This window comes from Stylophora pistillata, chromosome 4 (assembly GCF_964205215.1).
Source record: "Stylophora pistillata chromosome 4, jaStyPist1.2, whole genome shotgun sequence".
In the NCBI taxonomy this organism is placed as follows: Eukaryota; Metazoa; Cnidaria; class Anthozoa; order Scleractinia; family Pocilloporidae; genus Stylophora; species Stylophora pistillata.
Window position 1 is genome coordinate 5,905,937 of NC_142522.1, and position 19,405 is coordinate 5,925,341.

Sequence of the window (19,405 nt, forward strand, 5' to 3'; positions counted from 1 at the left end):
GGAGATGTGTAAGCTAAATGCACTCCACGGAGTCACTCATTATCCTAAAATAAAAAAAGTTCGAGAAGCCTCTAAAGGCACTTGGTCGTTTAAAGCCTGCTTCTAGCCACGAATGGTCAATTGTCAGTCTGAGAGAGAAATTTGTCAAAATTTCTACCCTACCAGAGAACTTTATCGCACTTCAAGAGTTCAGTAAATTTCGGTGGCCAAATCGAGAATATTCCGAAAAGGAGTCGACTTTTTGTGAATCGCAAGAACAAAAATCAAGCTAACCACGGTTTTGCAAGTCTGTATCATAAGCACTTCGAGGAAACTGAAGAGAAGTCACGAAGCATCCATGACCTTCAAGTGAAAATGAAAAAAACAGGCAGCTAGTAGGCTAATTTTTGTCGAAGCATGCCAAGTTTACTTTGAGGTTCTAGCTGTCCCTTTATTCAGCATAAACTATAATGTAACAAGCATCTGGACGTTTATGTTTGTCGGAATATGCTAACTGATTAGAGTATATTTTTGTTTTTTAGACCGGGTTAGAGAAGATTAATGAAACTCAACTTAGACGGATGTTTCTTGCGTGGCTGGAAATTAATTAGCAGGTATCCAAAGAGAGCTATTATGTAGCATCCATGTTATGCTTGTAATAATTCGAGAAGTCAACTCTGCATATTCTATCAGAATATGCCAATTAGAATACGCGTATATTTGTAGCCGGAGCAAAAGTAGTTTAAAAGCCAAACTCAGAAAGGAAGTCAACGATCGTTGAATAGAAATTCAAATGGTAAAACACGATGAGAAGTAGTCATCTATTTTTAATATTATTCATAGAATTTCATACTGGTGGCGTTTTCAGTCCATTCACGATCAGTGTTCAGTTAAAAAGTTGGAATTTTCTTTCTACCTTTGATTTGAGGAAACAATGACCTTTGTATAACAGAAAAACGAAACAGAAAACATGGATAGGCTACCGTGGTCGCAGAAGTTTAAAAGGCCGTCAAAGAAACACTCAAACACTAAATGACAAAAGTGCGATCACTCAGCACGTCAGTAAAGTATTACTCGTGAAGCTTCCATAAAATGTTGTCGAGATGAGGAAGAATTGGAGCTCAACGGCAGCAAAACAACACAAATGCTTCTCTAGTTACATATTCGAACCGGCTCCTTTTGACGTCTAAGGAACCGGGAAATATACAGCAGAACCAATAACTGGCCAAGCCATTAATGTGCGTTTATCGTATATTTTTGTAGCGGACTTACACAGACAGTTGTCGCTGTCGTTAATGAAAGCCAACTTAGACAGATGTTGCTTGCGTGGGTTGAAAAGAAAGCTGACGGAAAATAGCATATATCTAATATTTCCCACTCTCACGAGAAAAAGAGCAATCAGGAAGCATTCATGATCTGCTTGTAAAAAGGCGAAAAAAGGAAACAGAAGGCTTTTTTCTCGCAGAATATGCCAATTAGAAAATAGATTTGTTTATAGACGGAGTCAAAAACAGATGTTTAGTGCTTAATAAATTTTAATACATTAAGGAAGTCAACGATCGTTGACTAGAATTCAAATGGTAAAACGCGATGAGAAGTAGTCATCTATTATTAAAGAAAATCCTCACATAGTTAGATTGCGCCTTTTTAAAAATAATTCGAATTATCTAAGAATTTTAACGTCGAAATAAATGAATGAAGTGCTCTCAAAGTTTTGAAAGACTTTTAGAGTTTAAAACATATAATCATGTACCAATTTCCAGCCACGCATTTTCATTAAGAATGCAGTATACGGTAATTTGTTCATCCCTTAGCGACATGCGTGGTTTTCTAAGTCTACCTCCAGTTGTCCCGTTATACCACTTCAACTGCAATGTAAATTTTGCGCTAAACGCGTCTTCACTTCGACAGGGTACGATCTCCTTGCCTAGCCCACTATTTTCTAAATTTCAGAACATTTGTTGAGCGTCCTAACCTTTAAGCAGACGTTTCCTCTCCGTAACAGTGCCCAAGGGATGTCCTCCAATGAGTTTCTTGCTGACACCGAGTAAGAATAACGAACAAAATTCTGTTTTCAATGTTACGATACGTTTGACATAATCAAATAAAATACCAGCCGTCATAATAATGTTGATGGGAAGTTACCACATCGATTATTGAGTGTTTCAAATGAAGCACAAGCATATGAATGGGAAAGTTTTATTGTTTTTGAAAAAAGGCCATTTTTATTTTCCCTGTAATACATTTTCTTAAGAAAAAGTTATTCAATTCATTGCATGTGCGCATTTTGTGTTTCTTTGCCTGTTTTATGACATTTCCCCCTTCTCATTGGTATTTGTGTTATTATAATGGTTATTTGATATAACCAAACATAAAACGGAGAAAGATGTTTTTTCATTATGTCACGAGCATGGGACAAAGAAAAATAAGTCATGTTGAATCGAACTTCTGACCTTCAATTCCATGTGAGGACTCAAAACTATTTTCTTTGTCCCGCGCCCGTGACTAGACAAAAGAGCTTCCTCTTTTTTCACTGAATTTAAAATTTATCACCTTTCTTATTCTGTTCACAAACTTAAAATGGCTACTACCGATCGACTGATAGCGGGAAATTAATAAATGGTAAACACCAGAGCGTACGCTATTGAGTTATGGATGCACGCGGGAGGTTGCTAATACGAACTGAAGCGTAAGAGTCGCTCGAGGCGATAGCCGAGAGCGACTCTAGCTTCTTGAGTGCTTAGCAAACCTCCCAAGTGCATCCATAACTCAATAGTGTACACTGTGGCTTTTACCATTTGTTTTATAACATAACATTGATACATTGTAGCAAAAGAATTTTGTTTTATCCAATAAATCTAACGTGACCAGAAAAAACAAGCGCGCGCGGAAAACTAGTCTTTGTTTTTGCTCACGTCAGCAGCGTACACCCATGGGCAAATGCTGGACGCTGAATTGACCAATCGGAGCGCGTGCTTTACTTTGGTGATGTTATAATACAAAATCAATTTTTAATTTTTCACTCAAGCGTTAAAGTGTGATCTTTTTCGGACCTCAGACCTCATACCTCGAGCACTTAGGTCTCCACACATGTACTATATGGGTATTTAAAAGTAACCTCACAATACAAGACCATCACCCAGACTCTCACAAATATTTCGTTGAATTTACGAATGTCATACGAGTGGTCGCATGATGCAATCCCTACTTGTATTTGCATTTGGTCTAAACAGAAATTTTATAATAACTTATAAAATTAAAGTAATATTTACCTATTGATTGAGTGGGAGGGCCGGACGGGAAAATATTTGGCAGACCCTACTTGTACTTGCATTTGCTCTTAACAGCAATTTGATATGATATAATAATTTATGAAAATAATGTGAACCTATTGATTGATTGGGAGGGCCAGGCGGGAAAATATTTGGCTCGAGTTCCGTAGGTTATGAAGGTCCGTGTACGTCATCAAAGTCATGAACATCCATGCGTCATAAACATCAGTAAGCATTTTATCATATGACTACTAAGTACTGGAAATTTCGAAATATTCTTTTTAACTTAGATAAGACGCTCTTTTTAACTTAGATAAGACGCGATAGACTGGCGCGCGCAGGAAAACCGCAAAAACGATTCCAAAAGAAAAAATTTTCCTTTTTTCCGAATTAGAACAAGAGACTCACAATTCATCGAGAAACGTCACTTATTTTCTGAGTTTTGCTCAGTGCTTTCACTCATTTTTTGCAGCGACAGAAAACAATGTTTTCTTTTATTAAACAAAGCCGTACAAGTTACTAGGGCCTTATCATAACTTTTGTTATTAATACGATCGAAACGTCTATCAGGCTAAATTTTTAGCATCCTTAAGCCAAACTACCACAAACCGGCGATCCCAAAACACAAATAATTTTATTTATAACTAATCGCAATTATACAACGGTTGTAAAAAGAAACCAGTTGAGAAAACTTTTCTCCCGGCTGTGTTATTGGACGACAGAGAACTTCTCTTTATTGACAATGTTTTAGTTTCATAACACGTAGACTGTTTAATTTATACGCTCGATGATATCAAACGATGCTATTAATATGATTCCTCTGGATCACAATATAGGTTTCATTTAAGGTAAATTTAGTACTCGGTACTCGGAAATGTTCAAATAACTAAAGCTAAACCTAAATACCTGTTAATAACCCTGTTTTCTTGATTCGTACTACAAAGAGCGCGAGTCATAGATCCGGTAGGAAAAAAACGAGGTTTCACTTTTTTATGGTGCGGATCGAGAGAAGGCAGTTAGCAAGATCTTCATGATATCTCTGGGTTCAAGTAGAGGGAGAAGATTTAAATTTAAACGAACTTTAAATTTAGTAAGCCGTACTTCATAGTAGAGCCAATTATGGTGATAACTGATCGATGTAATAATGGCCAATATCAACATTTATGTATTTTTCGCCTATAATAATTGTCGTGTTCTTAACGACTAATAAAAAGGTTTTCAGTATAGAGAAATCGAGACGTGTTATCTCAACCACATGTTTATTCGATCTCTTTGATATTATAACAAGGATATAGAAATTACGTACATAATTACGTGGTACTAACTAGATTACATCATGGTATAATTATATTCGCTAGTGCGATAGGTCAAATACTACAATAATCATGAAACACATTTATATCGAAGGCAGAACAGTTCCCCTTCTCCAAATCTAGAAGTGGTTTTCTCCTCAGATGTTTGATTAACTTTTTTTTAAACAATTTGGCTATGTAACTTTTTACATCTTTTTTGGACAGATGTACAAGTTTTATTTCTGTTGGGTAGATAGCTATACGGGTTACAATCAGTTGGCTACAGCTGACCGAGCTGTGTGACTCGACACAAGGTTCTGTCTAAAAGTCTCATTCAGAGTGGAAACACTGAAGGAAAATGATCCAGAATTTGGAATGGTCACCAAAACCTGAAGTTTTTCGATATCATGGGCTACAAGTTCATAACTTCACTTATTAAATCACAAACTTTCTCCAGTAAGGTGCCCTGAATATCAATTAATGCGAGGTCTGCAAGGTTCCTGGAGTCATTAGTGCCTTACCCTAGACGGACCTCTCGTACGCTCGCCTGGTCTAATCTTGTGGGCTTCGCCGATCGTGGCTGGTGGCCCGCTATTAATAAGAACCTGCTCACCGGCTGGGGATTTGTTTGAGCATTAGAAACAGTCAGCTGGTAGTCTTTTTCACGGCGTTGTTAAGTTTAACAACGCAACACTGACGCCAGAGTTGTACCATTGGTATTGGTAAAGCCATGGCAAAGATGGACTCATCATTATATGGATTGTTTAGTAAAATTAGCTTTAATCTTATGAACATCCAGAAGAGTTAATAAATGTTTACAAAGAAATTATGCAAAAATTGTCCGTCTGGAGATGAGAGTTGAATTTGCCGGGAACTTAGTAAAGCCATTCGGTATCAAGCTTTTACCATTTATAGGCATGTATCCCAGACTCTAATGCACTGCCGAAGCTCTTGTAACAACTCTCAGATGTAAGAGGTTTTAGGTCTGTTTTCTTCGGTTTCTTTTCAAACAGATTAATTATGCACGATGTAATGAACCAATTCGGTGGCCTATGGATCATAAAAACTCGCGTCGCCTTCTCCACCAGTAAGATACAAAACTAAAACCGATCACGGCATCGTTATTACGTATCATGTGCTTTAAACCGTTTATATTTAATTTTCGAGTTTCTTGATTTCCTAGCTTCACTAAAAACTTCTTCTTTCGCATTTTTCTGACCAACGTCTAAAACTTCTTTCAATTGCCTTTAAATAATAATAATAATTGTTTACTTTACAAACTGTTCGATGGTAATAATTTGGATATATCAACAAAGTTGAAATGGTAAATCAGCCACCGTAACGATTACAAAAGCTGACGTTTCGAGCGTTAGCCCTTCGTCGGATCGAAACTATCAGCTTTTGTTCGATGGTAACTCGTGGATCTTCGCTTTCCCCGGTTCATTATCCTGGTCACGGGCTACAAAGAAACAACACTTTGAAGCTACCAATCAGCACAGAGGAATACTCAATAGAAGGACGCAAATGACTGAATGAAAATATTAGATTACTTGACGAAATAATTGGGGAGCTCTAATAATTAAGGGAGCTATCTTTGATAAGTTTGAATATTTTGTGAAGGTGTAGTCTGATCGTCCGGGTGAGTGTAGTCCTGAGAAGGACTGTTGTCGGTGGCAGTGACTGACGTTTCGACAACCTGTGCGGAAGTCATCATCAGAGTCAAGTGAGTGATTGTTGTCAGTAGAATGTTCTTATTCCAGTTCGTGTGAAATGATCGGTTGGTTTTGCCGTGATGTTATTGGCTGTAAGACTCAAGTGACGTAAGTCGTTCGTGATTGGTCTGTTTCGGTCTGTCGGTAAAGCTAGGTTGTTCTTTTTCGGTCGTTTGTGATGTTTATGTCGTGAATGAGTCGTTTGTATGGGGCGGGTAGTTGTTGACATCTGTTTAGGGGAGTCTGTTCTAAGTTAGTAAACCAGCTTTCCAGAGTCAGTCGTTGAAAATAGTCAGTGCTGTAGGTTAGGCATTGCGCAGAGTCCCAGTCAATGTTGTGGTTGGTAAGTCGATGGTGTTCAGCAATGTGATTGCTGACATCACCTTTCCTCGTCGCCCGTCTGTGTTCAGTCAGTCTTGTTGTGAGGTTTCTGCCAGTCTCACCGATGTAGGAGGCTTGGCAGTCGGAACAATTGATCTTATAAATCGTTCCCTGTCTTTTCCTCGGTTCGTCTTTGTCTTTAACGTTGGTTAGTAACTGACGTAGTGTGGTGATGGGTCTGTGGGCGACGCGGATATTGAAGGGTAGTAAGATGCGCGAGATGTTTTCAGACATACCTTTTATGTACGGTATGGTTGCTGTAGTCGTAGGGGTTGCGGTGTCGTTTGTTTCGGTAGTGGTAGTGGGTCGGTGAGTGTTTCGTCGGATGAAGTCGTTGTTGTAGTTGTTCTTCGTAAAAACACGGTGAAGGTATTTGTTCTCGTCGGATAAGCTGTCTGTCGAGTCACATACTAGTTGTGCGCGTCGTGTTAGAGTTCTGATAGTTGTGGCTTTGTGTGATGTAGGGTTGTAGGATGACTCGTCTAGTAATCTGTCGGTGTGTGTCGGTTTCCTGTAAACTGTCGTTCGTAATGAGTTGTCGTTGTGGCTTACCAGGCAGTCTAGAAAAGGAAGTTTGCCATTTTCTTCAACTTCTCTGGTAAACTGTATGTCAGTGTTTTGTTCGTTAAGGTGGTTGTGGAATGCGTCAATTTCGTCGTGTCGAACGGCGGTGAATGTGTCGTCAACGTAACGTAACCAAAGCGGTATCGTTTGTCGGCAAGTCGAAAGGGCGCGTTCCTCGATGTTCTGCATCACAATTTCTGCTATAACAACAGAAACTGGAGACCCCATGGCAATGCCGTGTAACTGTTTGTAGTGTTTACCGTTGTACTGAGTGTAGTCCTTCTCAGGACTACACTCACCCGGACGATCAGACTACACCTTCACATGTTACCCCCGGGTTCAAACCATTTACTGCACTTTGAATATTTTGTTGACTTAAAATAAAGATTGATTTAATGAAAATATAGAAAAAGCGCTAAAGCGAGAAGGAGAGATTGGGTACTTTGAAATTGATTTGAACTCATTTTGAGCACATCTATTTAGGATCGTTTGAGGATACATTGTTTCCTCTTATATATACACGTGAAAAAATAACGCGCGTCTGATTGGCTGAAAATGAGCGCTTTTTTCATGTAACTTTGAGATTGAAACATCAAAATGGTAGGAAAGTGTTTCTTATTCTTCGAAAACTTCGAAGCTTGTCAACTACTTCCCCTGTTTAATGACAAATCGTCCAAGCAGGGAATGTTTCTTTTCAGAGGACAAAAGGTAAAGATCTTCCACTCACTCGCTGGTAGAGTGCCAACGGTAATTGGGAAGAAAAGGAAATGTTTCTCTCTCACTACACAGGCGCTTTGCCACATCAACTTCCCGAATCCAGTCTTCTTTGTGTTCTTCGGCGAAGTATTCCAATGGCAACATGCTTGAAATGTTTACTTCCTCAGACCAGCTACAGTATAAGATGGTAACAATAAAGATTCTTTGAGAAGGTTAAACCTGTACGAGACAAATGGCCTGTACGAATTGAAGCCCCCCCCTTCCCTCTCGTCAACAAGTCTTCAAGTCGAGTAATTCTGTCTGTTCGTGCTAATAATTTATACTGCTGGGTATACAGCAAATGCTCATGAAAGTAAAGTGTCCTGCCCAAGAAAACGACTCGATGAACTAACCAGGGTTTGAAATCAGACCTCTCTTTGTGGAATCTAGTCCAGTGCTCTGACACAAGACCACCAACTCTCCTACCAAAATTTATGCAAACAGTCGGGTGACTACTGAGATGAAGAATAAGTCGGGGATCCTAACAGAAATCGACTCTTTTACCTCCTACAGACTGGTAAGATGCTCCGACCAATAACCAACATCGACACACGGTTCGCTAGGTAGCATATCATGTGTACTGGCTTAGCTCCACAAATCTATCCCCCAAGGATATCAAGATATTTTCTTTCACTAAACATTTCTTCTCACACTTACAGTAGCAGGTTTTCTTGCGGGGTCGTCTTGTTGAATATCCACTTCTTCATCAGCTTCAATTTCTCGTGCATCATGTGTTCACTATGGTCTCGTTCATGTTGTCGCCCTTTTGGGACGTCATGGACGCGGAAAAGCGTGATATTGGTGATCAGAGTGGCCAACTTAATCTCCATCAACTTATAGACTTTGAGGCGTGCCGGCAGTCTGCATTTGAAACGCTTTAAACTACATCTATTGAGAATTCTAATGGCATTACACTTCCGCACAATCAAATGCTGCAACCTTCAATGAGATACTTGCTTTTTCTCGTTTTTCTCTTAAGGTTAATTGATGCCTTTCCACGACAAACAAGAATAAATAATAAGAGTGAGGAAGTCAGCTTCTAATAGTTCATACCACTCACGTAAATTCTGTGCTTTTATCATCAGCATACCGAGCTTGTCTCAATAAATTATGCGAAACCTTTCAGTAAGGCAAAATTTGGACTTCCTGTAAACACATGCTACCAAAACATTTTAGCAGCTGCACAAGTTGACTTCTATCTTTAATTTAGAATGAAGATCAGACTCTCTCAAGGGGAGGGGGGGGAAGGGGAAGGGAGGAGAGCGAGAGGAGAGCTTGACACAAATCTATATCGAGAGCCGTGTTCTTCGGCCGCTGAACGGTCGAAACGCTGATTGGCTAAGGCGACAATAGAAGAGAACTGGAAGTAAACTTGTTCACACCGTTTGTGACGACGCCATCTTGAAATGCCGTTAGTGTGAATAGTTGCCCTTGAATGTCTCTGATAATAAACGAAAAGAAGTTTGTAAAGTGTCTTGAGACTTCTCTAGAATATTTTCCAGGAATGACTTTGAAGTCGGGTCAACTCGAATGCATAAAAAAGCTAGTTTTGTGCCATCAAGATGTTCTCGGCGTCCTTCTAACGGGTTACCGGAAGAGTTTGATTTACCAGATTCCCAGATTCTACCAAAGTTGTTCTATTCCATCTGGAAAGATGTAAAGAAAGAAGAAAAAGACTTTAAGATAATTATAATTGATCTTCTCGAACTTGTTCGACGCCTGCAAGTCGATAAGCCCGTCGAATATGGTATAAAAGCTGTGACATTAGACTCGAGCAACAAAGGAACCTAAGCGAATGCAGAAATAATCTTTGGTAGTGCTGAGCAGTGGTTATCCGAAGAAAACAAATTGATGGATGTGTCGGTCTTGGTAGTCGATGAAGCACATACTGTTGAGACTTGGTGAGTCCGAATCGATTTGTGTTTACGTTCGTTTGTGTGAGTGTTTAAACTCTAGAGGACAGTTGACATATGAACCCACATCTCGAATATCAGGCAAACTGGAAGAGGTTTTGATTTAATTACAAGAGGGCGGAATGGCTCTCGATATAGATTTGTGTCAGGCTCCTCCCTTCCCCTCCCCCGCCTCCCCTTGAGAGAGGCTGATCCTCAGGCTATTTTTAATTCAAACTAATAAGCTCTTGGAATAATTCGCAAAGACATTGAATGATAACTCATAACCATAATTGAATGATAACTCATAACCATAATCGAGGACTCCGTGTAAATTGTTTCCATAGATTCCTATCAAAGTATCAACCCTGTAATATGCTTGGTTTTACGTAACTGATTTCTTATTCAGTCATGAAAATTACGATTTCCATGATTGTAATTGGCTCAGAACGCTCCTATTTTCCACTATTTTACTTGCCAAGTTGCTATCGGACTGCTTTTTATTGGACAGTTCAATAAGATAATCACATCCAATGCTGTAGTTTAAATCAACATTAAAAAATATACGCCTCCTTTGTCAATCTTTTAATGCAAATTTTCCCTTTCTTTCATATCTTGGCTATTCTCCTTTTCCCGGAAATTGTAATATTTATGATTAATTGGTAATAAGACTCGTGTCATCTGATTCGTTCTGCTATTATACTCGTGTACTTTGTAATGATATACTTTGTATACTACTATACAAATCTAGTTAATACTTTCTGTGAATTCCAGGCTTTTGATGCATCCTGTAAGTAAACCATTGATAACACACGTCTATGAAGGACACAATAAAGATATAGATAAAGTTTATTAAAATCAGCTCCAATATTTTGAACTTCCTGCCAAATGGGTAAATAATTATATCGAAATAATACAAGTATTGTCAGTATTGGCAATGATGGACTCAATATTATATAGATAATTTATTAAAATCAGCTTTAAGTCAATGAACATCCAGTATAGTTAGTTTATATTTACAACGTAATAATACAAGAACTGTCCGTCCGAAGATAATAGTTGTAATCAGTAAAGCAATGCTGTACCAAGCTCTTTCCATTTATAGATATGTATCCCAGACTCCAACACAGTACCGAAGCTCTTCTAACAACTCCCGGATATAAGACGCTTTAGGTCTGTTTTCTGCCGTTTCTTTAAAGCACAGGTTCATGATTTCATGCAACTGCAGAGAAACCAATTTTAAGTTAGAAGAAAAAAACCTAGTTCTTTCAGCTTGAAGAAACAAAAACTGTAATGGCTATGTGGCTTTGAATCGCGCAATGTTTTAATATCCAATTCCAAACGCTTGTCGGGGCATGCTGTAGATGCTCTGCTGGATTAAAGAAACGTAGGGCCGAGAACAACATTGCATTCTGTAGTCTGCTATTTGCAATGCGATACATTGCAATGCGATGTATTGTGTATGACAGTGTAACACAATATAGTTTGGTGTAATGCAGAACAGCATATCAGTATACAATGAATTATTGGAATGCAATGAAACGTGTTCTGTATTGTAATGGAATGCAGCGAAGTGCAATCGATAATGGGATGCTATTATATCTCAAAATTAAAAGGCAAAACGACAAAAAATTGGCCAAGGTTGATTCACTGACAAATAGGAGGCAGACTTAAGGTTTTTTTTAAAAAAAAGTGCAATTACCCTTCGTGATACTTTTCTGATAGGGAGAACATGTCATCGAGCACCAAAATACATCGTTTGGTATCAGAAACAAAATAATTTGACAAATTTAACTAAAATCCGCCAACATCGTCAAATATTCCCTTGGTTTGACGAAATCTCGTCAAATCTGCCATTTCAGTTACTGCGTGCATTGGTCATAAGTAAAGGAGAGAGAAGAGGATCGTCGGCTCATTTACTGATCAGCGGTTCGTTATCGAGCTGTCAAATGATAACCTTACCTGGACGTATTCACTGGACCCATGACAGTGTCCTAATAAGGTAGCTATCAACTGTCCGAACTGCTCAATATCGTTGCCGTGATCACTGTGCTCATCAGCTCCCGAGCTTGTAAATGAAGCTGGTTCATTGTCCTTAGACACTCGAGATAGTCCACCCAGGACTGCTCTCACAGGAGGAAGCTGAAAATAAACCATAATATACATTCGTTGATTATGGTTGAAGGTTGGATGGAAAAATATTTGGCTCGAGATCTGTACTTCGTGACCGCGAGCCAAATATTTCCCAGTATCCAACACAATTTTGTTGATCACAAAAAAGCAGAAACTTTATTTACCCTTAGGCAGTGACCAATGAAAATGTTGCTTGTTGTGACGTTGTTATGAACCATCCCAAGTTCCTGTAGTCGTTCTATAGCGCCGATGACGTCACAGGCTATAGCACAAACCGCATCAAAGTTGATGACAGTTCCTTTATTGCAAAGAAAATTTTGCAATGTCGAACTCGACACAAAATCGTAGCAAATAAGTCTGAAGGAAAAGGAAAGAAATTAGTAGAAAATAAAAGCTCAGTTTTCTTTTAAAATTTCCTTTTCAGATGAAAACATTGCATACTTACAAACTATTCGACTGTAACTCGCGGATCTTCACTTTGCCGTGCTCGATGCTATGGTCACGGGCTGCAGAGAAAGATCGGGGACTTGCTTTAATGCAAACAATGAGCACTGAAGAAATATTTATGAAAAAGAGCAAAATAACTGACTAAAATTCCTAAACGAGCTGATCGAAGGAACCCTCGATGGCTGGAAAACAGCTTTATTTGAATAGTCAGGGAAACTCTGTAAAAAAACAAGCTCTAATATCAGGAGTTATCTTGGATACTTTTTTTACATCCATTTTGAATCGTTTAATTTCATTTTTATCCTCCCTTAAGGAAACCTGGGTGAAAGGAGCTAATGCTTTCTCTGCATAAAATAATGGCAGCTACCATATATCATTATATCGCTCACTTCGTGCGTGCACTATGATTGGTCAATTTAGCGGGCGGTATTTTCCTGTATCGTCTGTTAAATTCCAAATTTTTTTTAATTGAAAATTTCTCCATCATTTGTACCCAGAAATATGATTGTCTTTCTGACCTCGTTTTCTCCGTCCAAACTGTTAAGGAACCGCGGTCACGTAACTTGCAGTACGGACCTCGGGCTCGGTTGATGAGAAGTTTTCATTTATTGAATACGTTTTAAAATGAAGCGTAACAGGCTTAACAGGAAATTGGCCGGTAATTGCGTCCGATTTCTTGAAAAATTTAATTTTTCCAGAAATTTTCTGCTGTTGAACAATTAAAAATTCTAACAGAATATGCTTCCGTTTAGAGGACAAAGTATAAAGCATCGTCCATTTACTCGCCTTTAGAATGCCAACGGTAATTGAGAAGGACAGGAAACTCTTCTCTCTCACTACATAAGCGTTTTGCCACATCAACTTCTCGAATCCAGTCTTGTTTGTGTTCTTTTGCGAAGTATTTCAGTAACACCATGCTTAAAATGTCTCTTTCCTCTGACCATGCTACAGCGTAACCCTGTGACGGCAAAGATTCGTTAGGACGACTTAATCTTATGCGACCGTGAGCTTTGCCAGTCCTCCTTGATTCATTCCAAAAAAAAAAAAAAAACCTTCTCTTTCCTTGCTTTATTTATTTATTTATTTATTTAATCACTTTCACCAGAGTGTGGTGAGGGTCGCACAACAGAGCGAGGCTCCAAATTAAGTGCGCCCTATATCCCACCCATCCCACCCCAGGGGAGGACATCCATCACACAGTAATCTCGTGTGTGGGAAATTAACGTCTCCTACCCCAACCCTGCAGGAGACGGGACCTCCATTTATTCGTCCCTATCCGAGAAGACTAGAATATCTAACCATTTCTTGATGTTATAGAAAGGTAGCAAATTCTTCTCAATTATTTTAAGACCCTGAGTGTTGGTCCGGCCGGGGCTCGAACCCTCGACCTCCCGCACAACAGTCCAGCGCTCTATCCATTGAGCTAACCATAAAGTGTTAAAGTCAAGTCTAGTCTCTGTCAGTTCGCTGGTACTTATTTATTCTCCTGCTAGAGAGAGGAATTGGAAACGATAGTCCGGTTTCTTTCCCGAGCACACGTCACAGAGACCTGGTCAGTCTCGAGTCTAGACCTCTCTGCCTGGAGTCCAGTGCTCTTACCAGCTGAGTGACAGGGAGACAGGTTGACAGACCACCTTAAAGACCCTTGTACAGCTCAATTAATCTACCCCAAACAAAATCGAAGTTTAGAGCAAGAAATTACTTGTCTTGTCGTGGGTGTGTGAAAAGAAAAATTGATTGCCAACGATGAATCGAGCCACAGACCTTCGCGGTGTTGGCGTTCCAACGCAGAAACTGATATGTGACACGCGTATCACATACTGCTTGGATCAGCGATATCGAAAGTCTCGAGTCATGTGGGTCAAGAGCGTAAGAATGTTCTTTTGATAAAACGTTTTCACACACTTACAGTGCTAGCTTTTCCAGCGGTGTCGTCTTGCAGAATATCCACTTCTTCAATCAGCTTCAGTTTAACGTGCGTCGTATGTTTACCATGGTCTCGTTCATGTTTTTCTACCACTCGTGATGGCAGTGGACTGGAATACGCAATGACATTGGAAACCAGAGTCGCATCATCAGATGTTTTCAACCAATCGACTGTCTGCTTTCGACCTTAAATGAAAAAGAAAACCTTTATCAAATTCAAGGACCCAGGAGAAGGGTGGGAAGAGGGGGGAGGGGTCCAGACACACCATTTGTCATAGGTGTACTTGTTTTTCCTACCTGTCTGACACCAAATTTTTGAAAAGATCACCCATTTCCACTCAAATGGTTGTTTTTTCTCTTTTATTTGTAACCGACAGAGAGATAAGTATTGACGATTCGGCGTGGCTAATCCCCACCATTTAGGTGCCTGGAAAAGCCTAAGGTTACCTTAAATGTGTATTTCTTTTACTGATGATTGTCATTACTCACTTGGCATACGGTAGTTTAATGTCTTCATGACCATACCAGTGACATTTTTTCCTTTTTTCGTTAAGCTACGTTTTGTTCGCTGGGTGGAAAACGTGTACAGGATTGGATTCAGAGAAGAGTTTAGCGGAAGAACAAATACTGCAATCCACACGTAAGCGACTTTATTTGGATCCTCAAAATTTCCAGTTAGAGATAAAACATTGATTATAATGATTGGCACCCAGCAGCAGAAGTCTGTCATCACAATGAAAACAAGTCTTTTAGCCATGGCAGATTCGTTTTTGAAATTCGTCGATCGCGCTGCACGAGCAGCGCGCTTTACCGTCCAAAACATCGAAATATACGCTACGAGGATAAAAGTGAACGAAATGAAGTTCAGGCCAACAAAGATTGTCACGGAATATTCCCAGCCAGCCGGTGTGCCCCCCGAGAGCTGAAGAGGAAGGCAAACGGCAGAGCGACTGTAGAAACCGAAATCCCCACTTTCATCGTAAAAGTAGTTTATTCCGGTGATAGGAATCAAAGATATGACCACGCCAAATATCCAAACACCCATGCAGGAAAGGACGGCCGCTTTGTAAGTAAGGCGCTTGAACTTGAATGGGAAGACGATACAAATTAGTCGGTCTGTGGTTATAATGGTGAGAATCAGGACAGACACTTCACTTGAGAGCATCGAAAGAGCTCCAACAATTTGACAACCCATACCCAATCTCCATTTGATGTCATGTTTGAAGTATTCCCCTTGCCATCTCAAGTCCATAATAGCGATTGTTAATAGATACACGCCCATTAACAGATCAGCTACGGCCAGATTAGTCAGCAAACAGGACTGAATCCTGTTTTCCTCTTTATCAATGGTGCGCCATATAATGACAAGGAGGTTGCCTAGTAAGGCGAAGATTCCAAGAATCCAGATACAGACCTGAACCGGCTTGTTTTTCATGAGGTCGTCGCAGCTGGAAAATTCATCGACTGGAGAATTGCAGTCAACTCCTGCGATTGTTTTCTTAGCGTAGCAGCACAAGATGAAGCGGTCGAGTTTTCTAAACGAAAATAGTTCATGGTAAGTACAATTAACAATGCTGCCTAACACTTTCCCTGGAGCAATTCTGATTAAGTGTGGAAAGCAATTCGAGATAACACTGGATTTGTCTTACATTGTTTAAGAATGTTTGCACCTCATTCTTAACCACTCAAATTCAAAGTTTTGGTAATTGACACCGGTTTCCGTGTGTTTATCTTATTTCCCAAGACTTCTCTCGGTATTTCCTTTAGATCTGGTTGGCCATTATCGGCCAACACTAGCCAATATTGAAAAGCCAATATTGGAAAGCACGCAGTGAAGTAAAACAAGCTAGTGCGCCAGGCAGCGTTGAACACACTTGGAGTAAAGGATACTCACAAATACTTCATGTTTTTCAGTTCACTGAAAGCATCGGAAGGTACATCGGATAGTTTGTTATCGTTGAGATATCTGTAGTAATAGAGTGAAAGGAATAAATGTAAAGATGAACAGTTTTATCATATCAAAGATTGGATTTGAGACAGTTTCAGAGCTTACCACCAAACTTTTTTGTTAAAGAATATAGCAATTTGATAAACGGTCAACTTACAAGTACTCCAGTGACTTGAGTCCTTTAAAACTTCCCTTTGAGACTGTTATCAGCTTGTTACCACTCAGGTCTCTAAGAAAAAGCGCGATAAGGATAATAGTAAAGTTGAAAATAAATTTCCTAACATTGATAAGGATCCGAATGGTTCTCGCTTGGGTTCTCTATTGCAACTGGCTGAGCTATTTAGAAAAACGTAGTATACTGAGCACAGATTGAATCTGTGGAGATTCAAGTTGAGATGAGAATTGCGTCAGGGTTGATCTGCAAATTCTTCCACGAGTATCCATGCAAAATAAAGTATTTCAGAGGCAGGAATGTACATTACTATCCGCTAAATGATTTTAGCTTGATCTAACGTCAAACTCTGTCAATTAGCCTACATGGAAATATAGGGAAACTAGAAAGGGGAACTTCATACTGACGGACAATGGCCGAGAGCATTTAATCCCGCTTCAGATTTTCCTAAAGCAGTGCCCGTTTCAGGAAAGCCCGGAAACTTGAAGGGTGCAAAGCAATTTTTTGAAAATTTGAATCTATGGCACAGCGGTTCAGATCTTGGAAAAAGAGAAAAAAACAGTGAAATCTGTTTCTTTTTCTGACAATTTCCCTGTTTGAATTTCAGAACTGTTGACACTCAATAACGGGAAAACGGATCTCTCATTATCGAGCGTAAACATAGCAAGAAAAAACAATAGCCTTTCGGGAAAATTATTTACTAGGAATGTGAAAAAACGCTCCTTACAGCAGGCAATTATTCCTACTTTCAACATTACTCGTTTCTTTCCTCACTGAAAACTACCACTTGGTTGGAAACACTTACAGCACTTTCAGCTGTGAAAGATCTTCAAACAGGCCCTCTGGTAGTGTTATTAGTTCGTTATCCTGGAGGTATCTAATTGAAAATAAGCAATTCCAAAAGTAACGATTAAATTCGTCAGAAGAAACGCTTTTTTTTAATCAGTGACCAGGCTCGAAAAAGAAAAAATCCCTAGATAGTTTTTAATCTTATAATCTATATTTCATTGAACAGGAAAATTTGAAGCAGGTCACAACAGAGAGCTGATTGTTCATAGCAAGTTGTATCCCTGTGAAGCTGGGCTGGCCTCACGCAATACTTAAGTGATCACATTGAATCGGTACAAAAGAGGCACTAAAAATTATCTTTCCGTCTTTGAGTTCTGAGGAAGCGCTTAAGAAATCAGGCTTAATTTTTCTGCGCCAGAAGAGGGAGGATGCGTGCATAACATTCCTCAAGCGAAGTTACTCTTCTTCCGAACTACTACGAAAGTTAGTGCCTCGTTTTGCATTCACAAGACCATATACCCTCAGGACAGGAGAAACTGTGTTTGTACCTGCCTCTCCAAGATCTAATAGATTCGGAAATTTTTTCACCATCAAATACCAGAACCACGTTTAAAATACCGAATTACGATTCGTCTTAATACTCATAGTATTTAATATTTACATAGTATTCAATATTTACATTTAATTGATTTCTATAATAGTTATATTTAGGTGTAACATAGAAGTATTTGTAATTAATGACCCGTCTTGTAATTCAGTGTATGCTGCAAAAAGGTTGAATAAACGATCGTAATTATTACTATTATTATTACTAGTAGCCAAAAACCAAACAATCCCAATAAATGAAGGAAAAATAAACTTACAAATGGGTCATATTACTCTTGTTTTCAAAAACGCCATATTCCAGCCGCTCAATCTGGTTTGAACGCAAGCCCCTGTAAATGAATAAAAAGGTTTGATCAAGGCTGTCTCTTGTTGCAGTTAAAAAGCTTCATCAACCTCGTTCCCAGGGAACTTTTCTTTTCAAAGAGGGGACGCCCTGGGAACGAGGTTGAAGCTTCATGTCAAAAAATAAGAACTGTAGAATTCATATAGAATATGATACTTACAAAACCTCTACAGTTGATAGTCCATCCAACACTCCTCTCATTGGTCTTTGTAGAAGGTTTTCCCCAGATCACTGAAACAAATCACATCGATGTCCACTAAATTTCAGTTATCGAGAGGACTGCGAGATTGCCGCACTTTAAGTTCTGTGACTGGTTGGGAAAATTTGTGCCATCCTCTCGGCAAATAAGATACATAGATAAAATCGCATGCAATCCTTGGTCCTTCGCATTTTCTCGTGCTCAATAAAGGATTTTATGACAATATCTACTTTGATTTCCTACTGGCTCCCATTACCTTAACTAGTCAAAGTGATTAAAATCGATCTACATTCAGAAAAGTGCCCCGAACGCCGGATTTATAAATCACGTAAATACTCACAGAACACGTAGATTAGGAATTCCACGAAAAACACCTTCGGGAAGAGATCTTAAAAAATTGGAGTTCAATCGCCTGGAAAGAAAGGTACATTTTTAAATTCAGTTTAAGTACAATCTGATACTAGCCTTGGAGCCACCTCCTAACCAAAGCATATAGCAGCCCTTATGGCCTCATTCGGTTACGAAGTTGCGCAAAGAGGTAAAGGCAGTAAGGGCGTAAATAAGATTGCAGTTTCGAAACTCAACCTTTTTCGTTTTACGGACGAAAGTTTTCCTGTTGTCAGTGTTTTTTATTAATTTTTTTTAAGATGTAAAGAAAAGTATTGAAACAGATTATCAGTGTAGTGGTTTCAAGAGCCTCGTCGGATACCTTTCCACAACTACACGGCGCCTCCACACCATTCGTACTCGAAATAGTTTTATCCATCACTATGTCCATAAAGCAATGATGTAATATTGTTTTTCTCTTAATTATATATTTTTGTCTTTTTAATTAGTTCTTCTTAGCCATGTATTTTTTGTAGTATATATTTTATTGTAAATCAAACGTAATTCAGCCTGTGGCTGCAAGGTTTTTGATAATAAACTATCTATCCAATTTCTATGAATGCTTTTCCAAATTATCACATCGAATCAAAATTAAACAACAAATAAA

General features: G+C 39.1%; 2 protein-coding genes across 2 annotated transcripts in view; both read right to left on the bottom strand.

The window, feature by feature from the left end:
- The window catches only part of LOC111347272 (MAM and LDL-receptor class A domain-containing protein 2), a 61,853-nt gene extending 53,067 nt beyond the window's left edge, over nucleotides 1–8,786 (bottom strand). Inside the window, exons 1-2 of the mRNA XM_088756631.1 lie at nucleotides 8,614–8,786; nucleotides 7,928–8,089 (exon numbers count right to left, since the gene is read on the bottom strand). Of these exons, the coding sequence (XP_088612757.1) occupies nucleotides 7,928–8,089; nucleotides 8,614–8,786 (335 nt within the window). The remainder of the gene's footprint in view (nucleotides 1–7,927; nucleotides 8,090–8,613) is intronic.
- A 1,893-nt stretch (nucleotides 8,787–10,679) lies between these two features.
- Nucleotides 10,680–19,405, bottom strand: part of LOC148732143 (uncharacterized) — a 28,652-nt gene continuing 19,926 nt past the window's right edge. Inside the window, exons 33-45 of the mRNA XM_088756632.1 lie at nucleotides 18,752–18,823; nucleotides 18,373–18,441; nucleotides 18,127–18,198; nucleotides 17,280–17,351; nucleotides 16,460–16,531; nucleotides 16,249–16,320; nucleotides 14,844–15,889; nucleotides 14,338–14,540; nucleotides 13,215–13,386; nucleotides 12,427–12,487; nucleotides 12,146–12,338; nucleotides 11,811–11,990; nucleotides 10,680–11,070 (exon numbers count right to left, since the gene is read on the bottom strand). Coding sequence (XP_088612758.1) covers nucleotides 10,948–11,070; nucleotides 11,811–11,990; nucleotides 12,146–12,338; nucleotides 12,427–12,487; nucleotides 13,215–13,386; nucleotides 14,338–14,540; nucleotides 14,844–15,889; nucleotides 16,249–16,320; nucleotides 16,460–16,531; nucleotides 17,280–17,351; nucleotides 18,127–18,198; nucleotides 18,373–18,441; nucleotides 18,752–18,823 — 2,407 coding nt within the window. The 3' untranslated portion in view covers nucleotides 10,680–10,947. The remainder of the gene's footprint in view (nucleotides 11,071–11,810; nucleotides 11,991–12,145; nucleotides 12,339–12,426; nucleotides 12,488–13,214; nucleotides 13,387–14,337; nucleotides 14,541–14,843; nucleotides 15,890–16,248; nucleotides 16,321–16,459; nucleotides 16,532–17,279; nucleotides 17,352–18,126; nucleotides 18,199–18,372; nucleotides 18,442–18,751; nucleotides 18,824–19,405) is intronic.